Source organism: Vulpes lagopus, chromosome 14 (assembly GCF_018345385.1).
Source record: "Vulpes lagopus strain Blue_001 chromosome 14, ASM1834538v1, whole genome shotgun sequence".
NCBI classification, from domain to species: domain Eukaryota; kingdom Metazoa; phylum Chordata; class Mammalia; order Carnivora; family Canidae; genus Vulpes; species Vulpes lagopus.
Window position 1 is genome coordinate 13,047,614 of NC_054837.1, and position 20,986 is coordinate 13,068,599.

The 20,986-nt window shown below is 45.0% G+C and overlaps 3 protein-coding genes across 7 annotated transcripts in view; 1 reads left to right on the forward strand and 2 right to left on the reverse strand.

Moving 5' to 3' along the window:
- OSBP2 (oxysterol binding protein 2) overlaps window positions 1-8,443 on the reverse strand; it is a 189,431-nt gene extending 180,988 nt beyond the window's left edge. The window contains exons 1-2 of the mRNA XM_041728512.1: window positions 8,425-8,443; window positions 6,062-6,173 (exon numbers count right to left, since the gene is read on the reverse strand). Coding sequence (XP_041584446.1) covers window positions 6,062-6,090 — 29 coding nt within the window. The 5' untranslated portion in view covers window positions 6,091-6,173; window positions 8,425-8,443. The remainder of the gene's footprint in view (window positions 1-6,061; window positions 6,174-8,424) is intronic.
- On the reverse strand, window positions 1-8,714 carry C14H5orf52 (chromosome 14 C5orf52 homolog). Its single transcript, XM_041728517.1, has 3 exons — window positions 8,425-8,714; window positions 6,062-6,173; window positions 1-2,746 (listed from the first exon to the last, which is right to left on the reverse strand). Exons 1-3 carry the CDS (start codon window positions 8,652-8,654, stop codon window positions 2,588-2,590), a joined length of 501 nt encoding a protein of 166 aa, XP_041584451.1. The 5' UTR covers window positions 8,655-8,714; the 3' UTR covers window positions 1-2,587.
- DUSP18 (dual specificity phosphatase 18) overlaps window positions 8,584-20,986 on the forward strand; it is a 19,168-nt gene continuing 6,765 nt past the window's right edge. For 3 of the 5 annotated variants that reach the window (XR_005983718.1, XR_005983720.1, XR_005983719.1), the window contains exons 1-2: window positions 8,860-9,225; window positions 12,616-13,695. Coding sequence is in view for 2 of the 5 variants with exons in the window: in XM_041728516.1 (XP_041584450.1) it covers window positions 12,685-13,251 (567 nt within the window). In the remaining 3 variants the exon portion in view is untranslated. Of the gene's footprint in view, window positions 8,718-8,859; window positions 9,226-12,615; window positions 15,428-20,986 lie in introns of those variants that run through there. The other 2 variants (XM_041728516.1, XM_041728515.1) reach the window with 2 other exon arrangements.

A 20,986-nucleotide genomic window follows, 5' to 3' on the forward strand; every position in this document is an offset into this window, starting at 1 on the left:
GCAGAGGGAGAAGCAGGCTCCCCATGGGAACTCGATCCCAGGACCCCAGGATCATGACCTGAACCAAAGGCAGACGCTCAACCACTGAGCTACCCAGGTGCCCCTATCCCCTGGTTTTTAATGCAAAAATGGGAAGACTGAATCCACACAATCAGAGGTGAATTAGTGATTTATAAAGTGACCCATTGGTTTGACATCTCACTGCCAGGGAACCCTCAGTCCATTGGGCCACAGCATGAAGATGCAAAGACTCTCAGCCAAGGCCAGCCATCCAGGGGAGAAGAGTGCATGTGGCAGGAGGCTAGACTGGAGTAAGGCTCAGGGAGACTACATTAAGTGAGATCCTGGAGGTGGGGAGAACCCCAGGGACAGTTTGGAGAAAGAGAGACTGGGGCTGCTCTGTGAGCCCTCTGAAGACTCCAGGGTCCCCAGAGCATTTCCCCTTTCCAGGCACATCAGCTGATGGCCAAGGAAAAATATTTGTTGAAAGGAAACAAACACAGCAAATATAGGAAAGACACCAAAGTGCTAGCAGTGGTTGATCTAACAGAAGAGGTTTTTGGTTGTATGATAAAGTGTAAATTCTAATCAGTTGTAATCAGGCAAAAAAACAGATAAGAGCTTGGGAACAGACTGTTTTGACTTTCCTTGAAAAGTAGCATGCCCCAGTTCTCAAAAGAAAACCATAAAGGAAGAAAAGAAAAACATCATGAACATCTCCCTCCTTTTGCCACCCAGCCCACTGGGCTGGAGGCTCCCAGATATTGAGTTGTTTTTTTTTTAAGATTTTATTTATTCATGAGAGACACAGGCAGAGGGAGAAGCAGGCTCCATGCGGGGAGCTCGACGTGGGACTCGATCCCAGGTCTCTAGGATCAGGCCCTGGGCCAAAGAGGGCACTAAACCACTGAGCCACCCAGGCTGCCCAGCCACCTGGGCTGCCCCAGATATTCAGTTTAAAGAAAGGCCTGCTGCCAGGCAGCAAGCCTGGAGAGGGGCGTGATGAGGATGAGTATGAATGAGGAGGACTTCCTAAGGAAGTCTTCCAAAAGCCACGAGAGGACTGATGTCCTTACCTAGCAGGTGTTGTGATGTAGAATGACCACTCCATGGCAGTCAGGACACCTGCTTCTAGTTCTCTAGCATTAACTTGCTGCAGGACCCTTGGCAAATCAAGTCACCTCTCTAGGCTTCAGTTTCCTCATCTGTAAAATGAGGGGATGTGGTCAACTTAGTATATATATATTTATATTTAATATATTTTATATATTTATATATTTACTATATATTTATACTAGGTCCTTGCTCTGTGCACTGTGCTAAAGCTATAATACAAAGAGGAGTAGTCATTTATTCAGAAAACATTGAGTGACTATTCCATTTACTAGGCATTGTGGTTATAGATGAGTAAGCATCCTGCCATTAAGACATTCACAGTCTGGCTAGGGAGACAGTGAGCAAACAAGAAATGGCCAACCACACACTTGGTGCGGACAGAGGTATGGGCACAGGAAGGCATGGCCTTTTTTACTGGGGCCAGTTTGGGAGAAGTGTCACAGAAGAGGCCTGGACTGAGTCTTGGAGGATCCTTGGTCCCTGCTCTCAAAGACCATACCATCTAAGCAGGGATTAGGACAAATGTCCAATTAACTACCACACAAGGCAGAATTAAGCCACTTGGGTAATTAAAGTTCAGAGGGGAGCAGAAACCTATGTGACAAAGGTAGGGGTGGTGGGGAGAGGCGGGGGCAGAGAGGGGAAAGGCAGAAGGCAGGCAGGAGGCAGAAGGTCAGAAAAGCTTTGCAGAGAGTGGCATTGAGATAAGCTTTGAAGGATGAAGTTTCCTGAGAGCCCTGGGGGGTGCTGAAAGGGTCTTCTGAATGATGGGCCTGCGCATGTAAAGGGACAATGTAGGGATTGTCAGGGTATAGCTGGGACAGCAGGCAGGCCAGAAGCCATCAGGGAGGCCCCCTCATGATAAGAGCTATTGGCAGTGATGGGCACTGGGTGAAACACTCCACATCCTCACACCGGTTCTTGGAGGCAGGTTCCCTCGCTACCACCCCATTCTTTCAGATAAGGGAACAGGGGCTCAGAGAGGTTACAAAGTCACATAGCTGAGAGGTGGCAGCTATAGCACTTAACCTAGGTCTGTCCGATGTCTCACCTTGACCCCCTTACCACTAGTCAGTGGCACTACTGAATCCTTCCCATCTAAGCTACCACTCACTGTCCCTGGACACTTGGCCTAGCATTCCACTTCAGACATGTGGGTAGCAAAGGTCCATCTTTGCCTTAACCATGGAAGCCGGCTTGGTTCAGCCTCCTCCCAATCAGGCAGCTATGGGACCATCAGGAGCACATCCACCAGAACAGATAGGATGGGGCAGGGCAAGGAATATTACAGTGGCTGAAGGGTTTTGTGCTCCACTATCCGCTGGTCTCAGTTTATTGTTGTTCTATGATGGTGTCGGCTGCCTAGTGTCTACCTCTCTTCCTCCTGTACCCTGGTGTCCTTGTGGCCCAGGGGCAGATCATTCTGCCTTGATTAGGGTGGCTGGCTTCTCCTGCTAGAATGGAGTTTGAACTAGAGCTTGCACACTCGGATGCTATCCAGGTACTGCTGGATGTTCATGGATTCCCTTCTCCAGCGGCCCAGCTTCCTGAGCTGGTCTGTCATGAACTTTTTCTTCAGGTGGTCATAGAAGTGGCTTATCTTTCTCTTGGTCCTTTCTGAAGCTCTTATCTAAAAAAACAGAGCTGTTGTTAGGATGAAGAAGCTACTTCACAGAAAACAAGACATCTGTGCTGCTGGGGATGTGTGGGGGAGGGAGGTGGGAAATGTGCTAGCTGGGCTCAATAGTTCATAAATATATGGACTCATAGTGAGCCTCAGTTTCCCTGTTTGGAAAACATGGCCATTGAGCTACATAACCCCTATGGTACCTCTGACGGTCCGCAGCTGGAAGCCTGACTTTAACCTCAACATCTCTATTTGAAAACAAGCCAAAAAAGAGATGTGGGGTGGGGAGGATGGAGAAAAGTTTCATCATGTTCTTCCTCCTCCTTAATCCTATCACCCTGCCCTGATTACTCACTTAGTGCTTCCCAAAGATTGTCTCTGACATCCCCTACATCACACTGACCTCTGCTTGTTTTGTCTAGCATATCATTTCTGTCCTGTCCCCAATGAGACTGGAAGCTCTAGGAATGCACATCCTTTATCTTACTTGCTCATTTGCCTATTCCCATGAGCTCGCTCTGAAGCAGACACTAACAAAAATCAACCACAGATCTTCATAGCGACTTCAACATAGTCAGGAAGGCCGGGCACGTGCCTAAATATTTCTAAGTGAGGCAGGGAGTGACACATCCCTAAAAGAAGTACAGAGTTCAAAGAAGAGAGATATCAAGAAAAGCCTCACAGAGGGTTGACATATAAATTGGGATTGGGTTTTGAAGGATGGGGAAGTGTTGGGCATGTGAAAACAGAACCAGGTGGGAGATGATCCTGGGAGCCAACACTTTTCACAAACTCCCCTGGGCATTCTAAGCACTGACACTGTCTCAAAACCCAGCACAATGTAAGCAAAGGAGAGCTCCATAAAGGCCAGTCAGTGTTGCCATGATTATTTGACAAAGGGAACAAGGGATGAACCAAAAACCTAAGTGGGTTTTGGGAACAAGGATGAAGAAGGAGGGTGGGTGTGTTCTTAGAGTGTGCTCAGATGATTCCCAAGATACAAAATCTTAGCTGTTCTTGTCAAGGTCCTGAGAAATCAGTGCCTCTTTTTTGAGCACTTTTTGGAGAGGGGGGGCAGAAACACTGCCATACTGTCCCTCAAGCCTCAAATCCAAGAGCTTCTACAAGTTGGGCCCTTAGCAAGTCACCAGGTCTACAAATAAGGAGAAGAAAGTCTCATCCTTAAGGGAAAATGTCAGTCAGACCCAGGTTTACAACTCTAGAATGATGTACTGTATGACCTTAGTGAGGTTACTCCATCTCTCTGAGTCTGTTTCCTGAACTATTAAGTGGGTTAATAATACAAAATGGATGTTGAATACCTAAAACATGTAAGGGCTCAATACAGCTTTAAAAGGAGAACTTCCGGGGTGCTCAGTTGAGTGTCAGTGGTTGAATGCCTCCCTTTGACTCAGTGGGTGAGTGTCTCCCTTTGGCTAGGTTGTGATCCCAGAGTCCTGGGATTGAGTCCTGCATCAGGCTCCAACCAGGGAGCCTGCTTCTCCCTCTGCCTATGTCTTTGCTTCTCTCTGTGTGTCTCGCATGAATAGATAAGTAAAATCTTGGGACGCCTGGGTGGCTCAGCGGTTGAGCACCTGCCTTCGGCCCAGGGCGTGATCCTGGAGTCCCGGGATCGAGTCCCGCATTGGGCTCCCTGCATGGATCCTGCTTCTTCACTGCCTCTCTCTCTCTGTCTCTCATAAATAAATGAAATCTTAAAATAAAATAAAATAAATAAAATAAAATAAAATCTTTAGAAAAAAATAAAAGGAGAACTTCTGGATTGCTGGAGGGTGGCACAGACCTCTGGTACATAAAAAGCACCTCAGGAGAGTTTCCAGTTACAGCACGTTAGAGATCCTCTCCCCACTTGCCGGAAGTATAATGTCCCCTCTCCCGCTGGTCATAGAAATTGGCCCCCAATCCATCCTAGGCCATTTAAAATAGCACATTCCACCTGACCACACTGACTAGGACAAGGATGGGCCAATGACACACCCTGGGCCAGCTGGAGTTTCTCCAAGATTTGTCTAATGTGAGCAACAGTGGAAGCACTCCATTTCCTTTCTAGGCTATGGGCCAAGGTTTCCCGTGGCCATGCTTAGCAGGGACAGCCGGCCTGATGATGACGCCAACATGCACAAAGACACAGAAAAGAGATGAAGAGGGAAAGTGGAGGTCTCATCCAATGGTGCTGGAGCTCCTGGCTCCTCTCATCCGAAACATTGGGGACCTTGCCCTACCCATCCTTGATTATATAAACACATCATTCTCTATTTTACTTCTACTACAAGATCAGTTTGAGTCACCTGCAACTGAGGATCCAAATAGATCCTATTTTACCAATGAGAAAAGAGAGTCCTGGAGGAAATGTTTATTCCCTGAGGTCACACAAAGCTGGCTTGTCCATTGCCAAGCCCACCCTCTTTCCACTACACCATGCCACTGAAGTTTAGCAAAGGGAGAAAAACCCAGATCCCTGCTCTTCTTTTGGTCTCTTTGGCCTTTAAGAGGATTTGGCACCATCTCTTAAGCCTCTTCTACTCTTAATACTAGAGTCTCATAGGCCCATCCAGATTGGCCCTGGAACATGGAGGGAAGTCAAGAATCAAGAAGGGGGTAGAAAAAAAAAAAAGAAGGGGGTAGTAGCCACTCTGGGCTGCTTGCTCCACTTGAAAAAATGAGTACATTCTCACAGTCCATCGTGTGCCCTAGCCTCTTCCTCATGCCCAACACAGTGCCTATCCCATGCAGCCCCTGATGATGCATTTAATGAATTAATTAATTGGGTCTGTGCAGTGACAACATTGTTTTCCCTCCCCTTCTTCTGCGGGCTTTTGGGTAAGCAGGTCCAACCCTACTTGTCCATAAGCAAAAAGGGGAAGAGCCTCAGCTCTCCCCTATAACATAGAGGGAATCCCTGAGAGAAAAAACAAACCAAAGGGTGTTGATGCCACTTTAAACTCCAAGACCCAAGACTTCTTTTTATAGGAGATGGTAGGAATCCATGTCCCTAGAGAAATAATATGATTGGAGGAGGAAAATAATGCTACAAGAGCCAAGAAATATGGAATCCTTCTCCCTGGTTCCCTTGGCCCAGGGGAATAGCTGTGACATCTGGGGCAAATCAGTTACCTCGAATCTCAGTTGCCTCCCCTGTAAAATGGGGCTTGCTTTAGAGCAGATTGATGGCTCCCAATCACCCCTAAGATCTGTGATTCCGCACCACTTCCTCCTGCCCAGACTACTGGGGAGAGTGAACTGAACATGGGTCAAGCCACGAACACCCTCTAATGCAGAAGCTTTTGATGACTTTACCTCTCTCTCATCGGTTCGTCGTCGTGCATTGAGGTTGTCACGAATAATCACCCGAGATAAGTTGCTCTTCGGTAAAAATTTTTTCACCGCTGCTTCACTGGAATTCATTAAGCTGCAAGCGGGAGGGAAAAGTAGCATGGGGTAAGATGGCTGGGGCCAGGGCTAGGACAGGCACTGATTTGATAGGGTCCTAGGGGAGTGACTGAGGCTTTCCCAGGATTCTTAGGAGAGGCACAGCTCTCATAGTTGTTTGAGGAGCAAGGGAGTAGGCCTAGGCTTCCTCTTGCAGAAAATGTGCACTAAAAGGGGTATTTTCGGGCAGCCCAGGTGGCTCAGTGGTTTAGCACCTGCTTTCGGCCCAGGGCATGATCCTGGAGGCCCAGGATCGAGTCCCGCATCAGGCTCCCTGTGTGGAGCCTGCTTCTCCCTCTGCCTGTGTGTGTGTCTCTCTCTGTGTGTCTCTCATGAATAAATAAATAACATATTTTTTAAAAAGGGGTATTTTCTGGATACTGAGAGGAAAAGTCATCCTGAGAAGATGTAGAAAGTCCCACAGCAGTCCGTAAGAAAAGTGTGAACAGGACTCAGAACTGCCCTCAGAAGCAGCCATCTTTAAGGAGAAAGAGTAGGGTGAGATGAGAGGTTGGGATCTTAGAGAGGAACAAAAGTTGTATAGTAGGGTTCAGAAAGATGAATTTGAGGGGGGTGAAGTGGGGAGCACTTGCTCCAGAGCCTAGGTCTAAGAAAGATTGGCAGGGGGAGGGATCAAAGGAAGCAGGGAAAAAGAGAAGATTACAGGTTAGGCTGGTTAATAGAGGGATTCTAAGGGAAGAGGGTTTGGAAAAGTCTGGAATAGGGAGGGAAGCTGTGTAGGAAAAGGATTGAGGAGACTTCCTAAGAGATAGAAGATGCAATGGGAGGGTTTGGGTGGCGGGGTACAGAACGGAGCCAGGTGATCCAGGCGAAACTCCAGATAAAAATCTGGCCAAAATGAAGAATTGGTCAAGAATGGATAATGCCAGATTTTTGCTTTTTGATAATTTAGTTACAGCATGAAATGGTTTTGCAAATGTGTACCTTTAAATGTTTTTGCCCATTTCAAAATAACTGTTCATACTTTTTCCTAAAATTTATAAACTGTACAATAGGAAGCAATGGAATAGATTTTAATTAGGTCATAGAATAAAATACTATGCACTCATGAATAAAATAGATATCCACAGGGTACTAGGTGGAAGGGGGGTGCTAGGTAACACAATAGTAAAATTTCTTGCGACAAATTTTTCCCCCAAAAGATGTATCACCATGTTGTAGTAAATATATATGAATGGTTCTGAAAGAATATACACCAAAATGTTAACAGTGATTGTCTGTGGCCATTCATTTTGCTTGCTTGTCCTGTCTGATTTTCCTATAAAAGCGTATACTACTTTGACAGGACCAAAAGGACAATTTTTAAAGATTAAAACATTTTGAAGGACTAAAAATTTTTTTCTAATTAATTTTCTGCCAATTTGGAATTACATTTTTACACTTATGGACTAGTTTAAACAAATGTCCCCAGTCTCCCATGTACATCTTTCTGACAACAAAGGCATGAAAATACAAAGGCCCGCATACAAAAAAGCAGCTCACATACAAACGTCTCCCTTGTATACTGTAAATATTTAAAGACACATAAAACACTCAGAACCTACTCATTTGGGTGAACCAAATTTACCAACACTTCTTGGGAAAGTTTTAAAGGGTTGGGGGCAGTGATTGTAAATACCTCCTTTCAAGTAATAAATGGTCATTTTGAACCACAATGCTTTCCAACTGCAAGGCCTCTGTGGGAGGAGGCTTCCAGGGTTGTGGGATGGAAGGGAGGGAGGGGAAGTTGGGGTCTGTGGGGACTCGGGCTGAATTGAGGGGCACTGCCAGGGCTTCTGGGGCTGCGGAGAGGGGTGTCAGGCTTGAGGGGCCTTGGGCCTCGCTAGGCTCTAAGGTGAGTTAGAGGGTGACCCAAAGGGCGCTGGGGACCCCGGGGCTCTGCTGCGATGTCGAGCCTGGAAGACTAACAGGCCGAGGGGATTCGTGGGCATGCGGGTGGGAGATGGCAATTCTCCCCGGGAGTCCGGGCTGAGAGTTTGGGCTCCCAGGCTCCCGGAGTGCGAGCGGTTGGACTGGGAAGGACCGGGGGCTCGCATCTGTGAGAAATCCAGGCTCTCTCGGGGTTTAAGAAAGTGCCAGGCTCCGAAGGGCTCGGGGCTCGGGGCGAGCCAGGGCCGAGGTCCCCAGGGCCGCTGGAGGAGCGGGGGCGGGGGGGCGGGGGGTCGAAGAGAGCTGGGGGCCGAGGAGAGCCCCGGGCACCCGGGCCGCACCTGAAGAGCACCGGCCGCTGCACGGTCCGCGGCCGCAGGAAGCAGATCTGCGGGTGGGCCCCTATTTTGATTTCGGGTTGGCTGCTGAACCTAACGTGCCGGGAGGCCGAGGCCGGGTTGGTGTCGGAGCTGGTGGTCGCCTGGGCGGCAGCCGAATAACCGGATGGCGAGCCCAGGTTCCATGTGACCGAGGGCCTGGACTGCTGGGCAGCCGAGTCCGAGTCTACCATGCTCGAGAACGACTCCGGAACGAGAGTCGGCGGGCGCCGGCGCGGACGCAGAGTGAATCTCAGGTCAGACGCGGGGAGCTGAGCTCGGCGCGTTGCCCGGGAGACGCGTGACGGAAGGTTGCGGGGGGGGGGGGGGGGGGGGGCGGGATGTGTGCGCGAAGTCTAGGAGGCTGCGGACGCGGCAAGGATTGTCCCTCGGCGGCCGCCGTGGTGCAGCCGGGCGCGTTGCCGTGGAGACGGGCTGCGCGAGACAGAGCGGGCAGCGGCGCGCTGAGCTGACACTACCTCTCCGCTAGGACTCCTGCGGCCTCCGCGTGATCGCGGGGCGGGTAACCGAGTAAAGCCGGGGGGCGGGGGGGGGGGGCGGCTCCAGGGAGCTGAGACGAGGCCGGGCTTTCTCTGAGGACCCGGCACTACCGATTCCTCCCCGCGAGGAGGGACTGTTGCTATGGAAACCAGAGCGCGGGGTAGCCAGGGATGGTGGCGCCCGGATGGTGACAGATCTTCCCTCACCCGGAGACCCTCAGCCGAGGCTTCCGGCGCGGTTGCTTCCTGAACGAACGGGAGAGAGGTAAGACTGGGGGGTCTTGACGCCCAACAGACGAGCGCAGGCCAACGTCAGCTGCGCAGGAAACCTGGGCGGCTCACCCCTGGCTGTGGCTCTTTGCTCTTGTCAACCCGCGGGCTTCGTTGCACGCTTATAAGCCAATATTAATGAACGCCCCGCGGTGCTTGCCGACTTTTCCCACCCATAATGAGACCAGAAGACCAGCTTTCGGACCGTGCTTTGTGACCCTAGACAGGCCCTTTTCTCTCCTTCTACTTCACTTTCCCGTGTGTGAAACGAAGATATTAGTTACAGACACCGGCCTATTATGTTTGTTTGAAAACAGAACCAGATGAAGGACGCCAGAGGCTTTATAGGCTATAAAACGGTGAAACTAGTCACCACCACCCTCCCCACCCCCCACGCTATATGTTCTTCAAATCTTTGTGTCATTTCTTGAGGCGATCTTTGCAACTCCCTGGCCCCAAGCCTGAAATAAATCCCTTTATTCTTCCCTCCCATAAAGCTTTACGTTTCAACGCCCCTAACAGCAGTAAGAATAGTTACCATTACAAAAAAAAAAAAAAAAAAAGAAAGAAAGAAAAAAGAATAGTTACCATTTATAGAGGACTTACTCTGTGTCAGGCCCTTTAGTTTACCTGGGTTACCTCATTTCATCCTCAGAAGGTCTTATAAGACAGGCACTATTATTCTTATTTTCCAGCTCTGTTGTGCCTATAATTGCCTATTTATTTGTTTTTAAATATTTATTTATTTATTTATTTATTTATTTATTTATGAGAGTCACAGAGAGAGAGAGAGAGAGAGAGAGGCAGAGACACAGGCAGAGGGAGAAGCAGGCTCCATGCAGGGAGCCCGACGTGGGACTCGATCCCTGGGTTGAAGGCTTTGCCACCCCGGCTGCCCTACAATTGCCTATTTAATATCTGCCTCTCCCACTAGACTTTGAGCTCTGTGAAAGAAGGGGCCATGACTGTCTACATTTCAATATCCCCAGCCCCTAATACAGAGCCTGAAAAATATTTCTTAACTAGCATGAAAATGTCTCTCTTCCCATTGCTACCCTTACCTTCAAGAGAAATGTCTTCTTTGCTAACTTTTTGTCACTGAGATGGATAGCAGTTTCCTCTATTTCTGTTTCCTACTGGGCACTAATTTTGGGGACCCGCAGTGCACTTTTCTCTGGGCTTTCGGGTGATAAGAATCCATTTTGGGTGATAAGAATCCATTTTGCGTGATGAACATCCCTTAGCATTTAGGCTTTCAACTGAGTTTTTGGGGGGCTTTTTCTCTGCCCCACATGACCCTTAGAACAAACAACCCCATCCGGCCTTCCTGGGGTGAGCCTGTTGTATTTGACTTTAGGGCATTGGCCGATAGGATTTCCTATGTAGCCTTTGGCCTTGCTTTCCAGCAGCTTAGGAACCACCCTCACCTCCACCAAGCCCTTTCCCCAACCCCAAATTTCAGATGAACAAAGACAGAGAACTCATCCTTTCCAGATCTCTCAGAAGGCAGAGTTATGGCTGTTGGAGTCATTCCTCATTCAATAGATATGTATCAAGCAACTACTTGTAAGGACACAGAACTTAGCATTGGTGATGCAGTAGGAGTAAAGATAGTTATAGCGAATCCCAATAGAACTCACAGATGAATCAAGACAAAAAAAACACATCTTCAGGAAGTAGTAGGAAGAAGAGCATATAAGGCTTAGAAGGCCTGGAGGAGCAGGGACTTGATTAAACATAGGGGAGGGGTATGGTTCCAGGAGGTTTCCCTCAGGAAGTGACCCTTGGCTAAGATCCCAAGTCCTCTGCTGAATGGAACAGATCATGATGTGATAGGCTGGTAGGGAAACAGGGTTCTAGGCCAAGAGAGCAGCAAAGATGAAGGCCCTGGACCAGGGAGGACCAGGTGTCCATGTGGCACTGTACATGGCTCAGCCTAGCTGAGGTCCTGCAGGACGTAGGAAAAGCTAATAGAAGGGATAGAGATGGGCAGGAGCCAGACCACAAATGGCCTTGACAGCTAAGCTAAGGGGCTCCATCTCATCCTGACAGTGGGCAGCCAATGAAATATATATATATTATATATATATATATATATATATATATTTTAAAGATTTTATTTATTTATTCATTCAGAGAGAGTGAAGAGAGAGGCAGAGACACAGGCAGAGGGAGAAGCAAGCAGGCTCCATGCAGGAAGCCCGATGTGGGACTCGATCCAGGGTCTCCAGGATCACACCCCGGGCTGCAGGCAGTGCCAAACCGCTGTGCCACCAGGGCTGCCCAGCCAGTGAAATATATTATGCAGGGGAACAGAACTTCTGCTCCTCACTTGTCTCTGCCTGATGAAGACTGCCATTTGGCCTTGAGAAGTGTGCTCTAAATCCGAATACTCCTGTTTCAGTGGAACATATGAAAATGTGCTATTTTTGCAGCTTTGTTCAAGACTGGGAGAATGAAGCACCTAGGATTTCTTTCTTTCTTTTTTTTTTTTTAAGATTTTATTTATTTATTCATGAGAAACAGAGAGACAGAGAGGTAGAGACACAGGCAGAGGGAGAAGCAGGCTCCATGCAGGGAGCCCGACATGGGACTTGATCCCCAGTCTCCAGGATCACGCCCTTGGCCGAAAACGGCAGCACTAAACCGCTGAGCTACTCAGGCTGCCCGGGCCTAGGATTTCTTAGGAGAAAGCAGGGGTGTGCCCCTCCCTGGGGTGCCTGCCACAGCCCTGCTGCGCACAGCATCATGCTGGTATAGCTTGTCTACCTGAGGCCCCTCTGTTTCTCTGGGAGCTGCTCTAGTGCCCTTCATGCTGGCCTCCAGGAAGCTTTCAGCCACCCTTTTGCCCAGTCCCTCTCCTTAGAGGCCAAGTGCAAGAGCTTCATTAATGTAGGACTCTGTAATTTGACATCACTTTCACAGAAGCACAACCTATCTCTTCAGAGGGATGGTTCTTGGAGGGGGGAATCTGAGACCCCCCTTTCTCTTATACCACCAGTGACTCCCAGCACAGTAGGCTCTAGCACCATGTCAGTGCTTCAGAATCTCATGATTTGAGCATAAAGTCAGAGGAGAAGCAAGAGGCTGCTTGTGACTCCTCCCACTTAGAGGGAGAAGAGGGCTGTGAACTTAGGCAGAGGGGCCAAGGCCCAGCTGATGGACACCAGTCAGCTTGCTCAGCTAGAGATGTGGAGCCCCTCAAGGGAGGCCTTGAGTTCCAGACTTGTAGATAAGTTCTCTGGGTACTTCTGCTGGGATGGTCAGAGGACTACTTTGGAGATCCAGTATTGACCCATTTATCCATTCCCCAGAAATCCCCTGGGGTTGGCTTTCTGGCCCGGCTGGCCTCCTGCTCTCTTAAATGTTCTCTCCCTCCTTGCAGTTTTCCATGGCATGGCCTAACAGAAAGATGTAGCCTTTGTGCCTCCCTGGCCGCTGACTGCCTGGCCTGATGACAGCACCCCCGTGCACCTTTCCGGTTCAGTTCCGGCAGCCCGTGGTCAGCGGCCTCTCACAGATCACCAGCAGCCTGTATATCAGCAATGGAGTGGCCGCCAACAACAAGCTCATGCTCTCCAGCAACCAGATCACCACGGTCATCAACGTCTCGGTGGAAGTGGTAAACACCTTATACGAGGACATCCAGTACGTACAGGTGCCTGTGGCTGACACACCCATCTCGCGTCTCTGTGACTTCTTTGATCCCATAGCCGACCATATCCACAGTGTAGAGATGAAGCAGGGCCGCACGCTCTTGCACTGCGCCGCTGGTGTGAGCCGCTCAGCTGCCCTCTGCCTGGCCTACCTCATGAAGTACCACGCCATGTCCCTGCTGGATGCCCACACATGGACCAAGTCATGCCGGCCCATCATCCGACCCAACAGTGGGTTTTGGGAGCAGCTCATCCACTACGAATTCCAGCTGTTTGGCAAGAATACCGTGCACATGGTCAGCTCCCCTATGGGAGTGATCCCTGACATCTATGAGAAGGAGGTCCATTTGATGATTCCACTGTGAGCCATCCTACCAGTCCCCGCACCCAGGTTGGGGGTGCAGATCTGCTGTAGACCCTCCACCACGATCTGAACTTAAACATTCTCCTTCTGTTGATACAGACAAAACAGATGATACCTTTTATGAGGGTCAGAAAAAAAAGGAAAGGTGCTGTCGATTTTAACCTTATTATCCATATCTTCAAAGATGAAATTCACTAACTGCCCTTTGGTGCAGAGAAGTTTCCAACCCTCTAAGTGACATGTCACGGCTGCTGGCCAGAGGGGAGAGTGAGGCAAGTGCCCGGGTCAAAGTCCAGCACCTTAAGCGTTTAGCAAGCCTAGAATCCTGCTGTCCTCCACCAGACTGACTAACCCAGGAATGAATGAGTCAGCCACAATTCCACTTTATTCTTTCAAACCCAAAGCCAGAGCCTTAACCATCATGGTGCCTCCTGTGGTGTTCACAGTAAGTGCCAATCCCCTAGATAAGTGGCCTTTGGGTAGTGCACTGGTCCTGGGGGCCCAGGCCAACCCTGCTTCCACCTTCAACCCACAGGGGCCCAACTCTGGTTTCCTGGATTTGATTTACATATGACATAGTTTTTCAAAGAAAGCATTTCATAGTCATAAAATTTTTAAAAATATATTTGATTTTGAGTACTGTCATACATGGCAAGATCTCAAAGTATCCTTGGCCGTTCCCTGCCAGCTTTTGGGGGGTGGCATTAGTTTCTTCTTAGAGGCACATGTGAAGAGCAGACCTGACATCAGGCATCAGGGGTTCACCTCAAAGGTCCCGATTTGGAAAGCCAGAGCTGCAGACCGGAACCTAGCCTTGTCACTCCCTCCCCCATGTGATCAGGACCTCTTGGCACCTCAGCTTTCTCATCTGTCCAACCACTGACAGCCCTTTCCTCCCAGCGTTGTCATGAAGATTCAATGATCCCTTAACACGGCGCCTGGCACATGGTAGGTGCTTTATGGTAGCAACTCTTATTACTGATGCTGCTTTGGCCCTGCTGGTCTGGGTCAGTGTGGTCATCCTCACGATAGCATTTCCAAACCATCCGTACACAGCCTTTCACTGTTTACAAAATGCTCTTCATAAAAGTCATCCTGTGTGGGGGAAAAAAACAAAAGGTCTGAGGTTCTTTCAGACCCTACCTTAGAAGAGGCCTAAATTTCGTAGCCTTTTCCGAGTTCCCATTGTGTTCAATCCACGTGTGATCTTGGGGTCCTAAAGCAAGGAGCACATTTCCAGCTTCCCCTAAAAGGCCTTGTTTAGATTGCTGACCATTAATGCGGGTGCCGGCTAACCACTGGGTCCATGGGGGCACATGCCAAAGGGACAAATGAGTCGGCCCCAGCTATATGCCCTGAAGTCCACCAGGATTGTTCAAACCCCGTAGGGGCCTGAGGATCTGACTTAAGACCAGTTATTCTAACCCAGAGGTTTTCAGATGAACCTTATATGAGACAGACAAAAGCACAACTGTTCTGTGAGTCCAGAGCCCAGTGGAGGCCAAATTTTGCCTTCTCCCTCCAAACCTACCCTACTGCCACTTTCATAAAGGGCATGCCCAGGGGTGCAATTTTAGGGTGCAGAGGAGAAGAAAAATCACTGCTTTGGACTGACTTCTCGTTACACAGGCGAACAAACAGACACACAAACACCAGGGCTGGTGTGGCAGGGCCCCCACAAAGCAGTCTTTCTGGAAGAAACCCAGATGGAAAGTTTCTCTTAGAGCCTTTTTAGAGATAAATTGATTGTGACATATTTTATCTTCATTTGAAAATGTTTTTGAGTTAACATACGATAAAATTAATTATATGTGCAGTTCTGTTTTAACACATCTGTGTAACTACCTCTACAATCAGAACACAGAGCAGTTCCATCATCCAAAAAATCCTCTTATGCCACCACTTTGTAGTCAAACGTTTGCCCTGCCCCCAGCCTGTGGCACATACCAATCTGATCTCTGTTCCTATAGATTTGCCTTTTCTAGAATGTCACATACATAGCATCATAGAGGATGTAACCTCTGAAGGCTTTCAGTATATCTTTGAGTTTCATACATGTTGCTTTTTATAGCTAAGTAGTATTTCATTGTATGGATAACCACAGTTTGTTTTCATATTCACCTACTGAAGGATATTTGCGTTATTCTAATTTTGAATAAAACTGCTACGAACACTTGTTTACAGGTTTTTATGTGAACATAAGTTTTCATTTATCTAGGCTATATACCAACAAATGGGACTGATCAGTTATATGGCAAAGGTTATGTTTAACTTTCTAAAAAAACTGCCAGACTTCCAGAGTGGCTATACTGTTTTGCATTCCACTATAAGAGATCCACTTTTACACTAGTATTTGGTATTTGGTACTGCCAATATTTTTTATTTTAGCCATTCTGATAGGTGTGTGGTATTAGCTCATTGTGGTTTAAATTTGCATTTTCCTAATGGTTAATGATGTCGAATATCTTTTTGTGTGCCTAATTGCCTTCCACATACCTCATTTTGTGAAGTGTCTATTCTTTTGCCCATTTCAAAATTGGGCTGTTTTCTCACTCTTGAGTGTTGAGAATACTTTATATATTCTGAATACAAGTCCTTTGTCAGATAAAGATTTGTAAATATTTTTTCCCAGTCTAGCTTATCTTTTCATTTCTCTTAGAAGTATCTTTTGCAGAGCAGTTTTTAATTTTGATGGAATGCTACTTGCCAATTTTTCCTTTTATGGATTGTTTTTTGGTGTCATGTCTAAGAACTCTGCCTAACCCCAGATCACAAAGATTTACTCCTATGTTCAGTTTGAGGGTCTAAATTTTTCACTTATTTTTTATGGTCCTTTGGTATAAGTTGTGAGGATTTGTTTTTGGTTCATAGTTTTTCATATAATTGTCTAAGGGTTTCAACTACATTTGTTGAAAACTGTCCTTTATTGAGTTACCTTTGCTCCTCTGTGTAGGTCTGTTTTGGGACTTTTTATTCCGTGTGATTTCACTTACCAATACCACACTATCTTGATTACTGTAGCTTTATAATATGTTTTCAAGTCAGACAGTATGAGTCCTCCAATTTTCTTTAAAAGAAGTTTGGGGGGGCTATTCTAATTTCTTTGCCTTTCATATTAATTTTAGAACCAACTTGTCTGTATCAACAGCAGTAATAAATTCCTCCTGGGATTTCCATTGAAAGTGTGTTAAATCTATTGGCCAATTTTGGGGAGAATTGCCATTTTTACTCAGTTGAATCTTCCAATCCATGAATATAGTATGCCTCCCCATTGGTTAGGTCTTGATGTCTTTCATCAGTGTTTTGTGGTTTTCAGCATGTAAATCTTATATATTTTACTGTATTTATACCTAAGTATTTCTTTTGAGGAAGGACATGTGTAAAAAAGTTTTTAATGTTGGCTTCCAGTTGTTCACTGTTGGTACTATATAGAAACATAGTTGATTTTTGTATTTTGACTTTGTGTCCTGTAACCTTGCTAAGAACATTTTTGTAGATTTCTTTGCAATCTACATGTAGACAGTCTTATGTACAAATAGAAATAGTTTTATTTCTTCCTTTCCATCCTGAATGTCTTTGATTTATTATTTTATTGCACTGGCTATGACTTCTAGTACAATGATGAATATGAGTGATGAAAACAGACATTCTTGCTTTGTTCCTGGTCTTAGAAAGTGTTCAGCCTTTTACCATTAATTATGATGTTAGTTATAGGCTTTTTGTAGTTAAGGAAGCCCTTTGTTAAATTAAGGAAGTTAGGGAGGAAAGTATTGTCTCCCCTTCTACTTACTGAAAGAGATGTAAATTTAAATGTTCTTTAAATGTTTGGTAGAATTTATCAGTGAAACCATCTAGACCTGAAGATTTCTTTTTCAGAATAATTCAACAACTGGGACGCCTGGGTGGTTCAGTGGTTGTGCGCCTGCCTTTGGCTCAGGACATGATCCTGGAGCCCTGGGATTGAGTCCTGCATTGGGCTCCCTGCATGGAGCCTGCTTCTCCCTCTGCCTATGTCTCTGCCTCTCTCTTTATCCCCCCCTCCTCATGAATAAAAAAAAAAAAAAAAAAAAAAGAATTCAACAATGAATTCCATTCTTTTAGTCATTAGGACTATTCAAGTTACCTATTTCATCTTGGGTGAGTTTTTGTAGTTTGTGATTTTTCAGGATTAGCTCCAATTCATCCAAGTTGTCAAATTTATGCACAGAGAGTTATTTGTAGTATTCCTTATTATCTTTATTATCTGCAGAGTCCACAGAAATATCACCTTTTTATTCTTCATGCTAATCATTTGTCTTCTCTCTTTATTTCTTTATTAGTCTGGCAAGAGGTTTATCAATTTTTTAAGTCTTTTTAGACAATTACCTACCCTGTTTTTTATTTTCTCTTTTGTTCTTCCCTTTTCTACTTCATTGATTTCTGTTCTTTATTACTTCCATGGTTCTGCTTATTTCAAATTTACCTTGTTCTCTTTTCTAATTTTATAAGGCAGAAACTTAGATTTTAGACCTGTATCCCACAAATTTGATGTGTTGCATTTTCATTTTTGTTCATTTCAAAATATTTTCCAGTTTCTCTCAAAATATCCTCCTTTACACATGTATTATTTAGAAGTGTATATAGTTTAATTTCTAAGTATTGGAAATTTTACAACCATCTCTCTGTTATTGGTTTCTAATTCCATCATGATCAAAGGACATAAGTTGTATGATTTTATTTCTTTTAAATTTGTTAATATTTACTTTATCATATAGGATTTGGTCTATCTTGATGAATGTTTCATGTGCACTTGAGGAAAAAAAGGTTATTTTGGATAGAGTGGCTAATAAAAGTCAGTTTATTGATTGATGATGATTGATGGTGGTTTCGATTCTTTCATACTTATCCTAATTTTCTGTTTATTTGTTTTATTGGTTACTGAGAGAAGAGTGTTGAAGTATTTAAAATTGTAAGTTTGTTTACACCTCCTTTCAATTCTATTAATTTTTGTTTCATGTATTTTTAAGCTTTGTTGTTAGGTATATACATATATTTAGGATTATTATGTCTTTATAGTGAATTGATCTTTTTTCAATATGCAATTGTCTCTTTATCCTTAATTTTTTTAAAGATTTTATTTATTCATGAGAGACAGAGAGAGAGGCAGAGTCATAGGCAGAGGGAGAAGCAGGCTCCATGTAGGGAGGATCATGCCCTGACTCAATCTCCAGGATCATGCCCTGAGTTGAAGACAGACAATTAACCGCTGAGCCACCCAGGCATCCTCTTCTTAATTTTTTGAAGTCTACTTTGTCAAATATTAATATTTTAATATTAATAATTTTTTAGTTTATTTTTAGTATTTACATGACATACCTTTTTACATCCTTTTACTTTGAACCTACTATATTGTTAGATTGAACATGGATTTCTTATGGACGCCATAGATTTGAGTCCTTTTTTTTTACACATCCAATCTGTCTTTTAATTGGTGTGTTTAGACCGAAATTATCAATATTTGGATCTAGGTCTACCATTTTGTTTTCTGTTTGTCCTCTGTTTTCCATTTGTTTCCCTTTTCCTGCTGCCTTCTGGATTATTGAATATTTTTAAAGTATTCCATTTTGATTTTATATAGTTGTTTCAGAGGTTACAGTAGAGAATATATTATATGTATTTAATTTTTCAGAATCTATTTAGAATTAACATCTTAACCACTTCTGATATTCAGTGGATAATGTGTTAGTTTTCTCTTGCTGCTATAACAAATTACCACAAACTTAATGGCTTAAAACCATACCTATTAATATTTCACAATTTCTGTAGGTCAGAAGTCTGGTTGGGCTTGACTGAATCCTTTGCTGAGAGTCTCACAAAGCCAAAGTCAAAATGTTTCATAAGGCTGAAATCATGTGCATTTTTTTTTTCTTTTTACAGGGAAGCTCTGGTAAGGATTCTGCTTCCAAGCTTATTAAGGTTGTTGACTGATTTCAGTTCCTTGTAGTTGTAGGATAGAGGGCCCCATTTCCTTATTAACTATCAGCTGGAGGCTGGTCCTTTCTCCTAGAAGCTGCCCATATTCCTTCAAATGCTATCCAGGGGGTTGAGTCCTTCTCACACTTTGAATACCTCTGACTTTTCCTTCTGTTGCATCTCTCTAAATCCAGCCAGAGAAAGTTCTCTGCTTTTAAGGATTCATGTGATTAGGCCTGTCCAATAATCCAGATAATCCTGATTTTAAAGTCCAAAGCTTCAATTGATCTGCAAAGTCCCTTGTGTCATATAGAGCAACATTCACTATTTCCAGGAAATACAGCATGGACATCTTTGGAAAGGATGGGTATTCTGCCTATGACAGTTAACTTCTACTGATCTATTTTCAAGTTCACAGACTTGAACTGTCATCTCCATTCTGCTACTAAGGCCATCCAGTATATTTTCAAATTTTGATGAGTGTAATTTCTTAGTTTAAATTTTTCTATTTGGTTATTTTTCTGTATCTATTTTTATCTTTTCATTTGTAAAGTCTTTTTCTGACTATTCCATCCAGATCATCTCAGTGTTCAGACTTTCTTGGTTCTTTGTATGTAGAGTAATTTGAGATTGTATCCTGAACATTTCGAATATTATGTTATGAGACTCTAGGTGTTGGTTAAATTCTATGGAAAATGATGAGTTTTCATTTTAGGAGGCAGTTGACCCATTGAGGTTCAGTTCTGATCTGCCTCCTATGAACTGTTAAAAACAACACTATAAGCACAAAATGGAGTCATTTATGATAAGCCCCAAGCCACCAAATTGAGACTTAATTTAATTATAGTTTTAACTCTACCAGAAATGGAATCTTAAACCAATCAATCAGAAGTTGCCTGATTGGCACTAGATAATCGCTTGACAGATCCTTGCTGTCCCCAAGGAAAAATAACCTTGCAATAACCTACCCACTTTTTTGCCTAAAATAACTTCCTCGTACCTGTTCCTTTCTGCTTATAGAAGTCTTCCATTTTGTATAGCTCCTTGGAGCACCTTTCTTTCTGCTAGATTGGATGCTGCTAGATTCATGAATCATTGAATAAAGCCAATAAGATCTTTGAAATCTACTCAGTTGAATTTTGGGTTTTAAAAAGGCAATAGTGGGCAGCCCAGGTGGTCAGCGGTTTAGCGCCGCCTTCAGCCCAGGGCGTGATCCTGGAGACCCAGGATTGAGTCCCACATTGGGCTCCCTGCATGGAGCCTGCTTCTCCCTCTGCCTCTCTTTGTCTCTTACGAATAAATACATAAAATCTTTTTAAAAATAAGATAAATAAAATAAATTAAAATTAAATTAAATTAAATTAAATTAAATTAAATTAAATTAAATTAAATTGGGATCCCTGGGTGGCGCAGCGGTTTGGCGCCTGCCTTTGGCCCAGGGCGCGATCCTGGAGACCCGGGATCGAATCCCACATCAGGCTCCCGGTGCATGGAGCCTGCTTCTCCCTCCGCCTGTGTCTCTGCCTCTCTCTCTCTCTCTGTGACTATCATAAATAAATAAAAATTAAAAAAAAAAAATAAATAAATAAATTAAATTAAATTAATAAAATGGGCAGCCCAGTGGCTCAGCGATTTAGCTCTGCCTTCCGCCCAGGGGTGTGATCCTGGAGACCCAGAATCAAGTCCCATGTCGGGCTCCCTGCATGAAGCCTGCTTCTCCCTCTGCCTGTGTCTCTGCCTCTCTCTGTCTCAAATAAATAAAAATTTTTAAAAAATAAAATAAA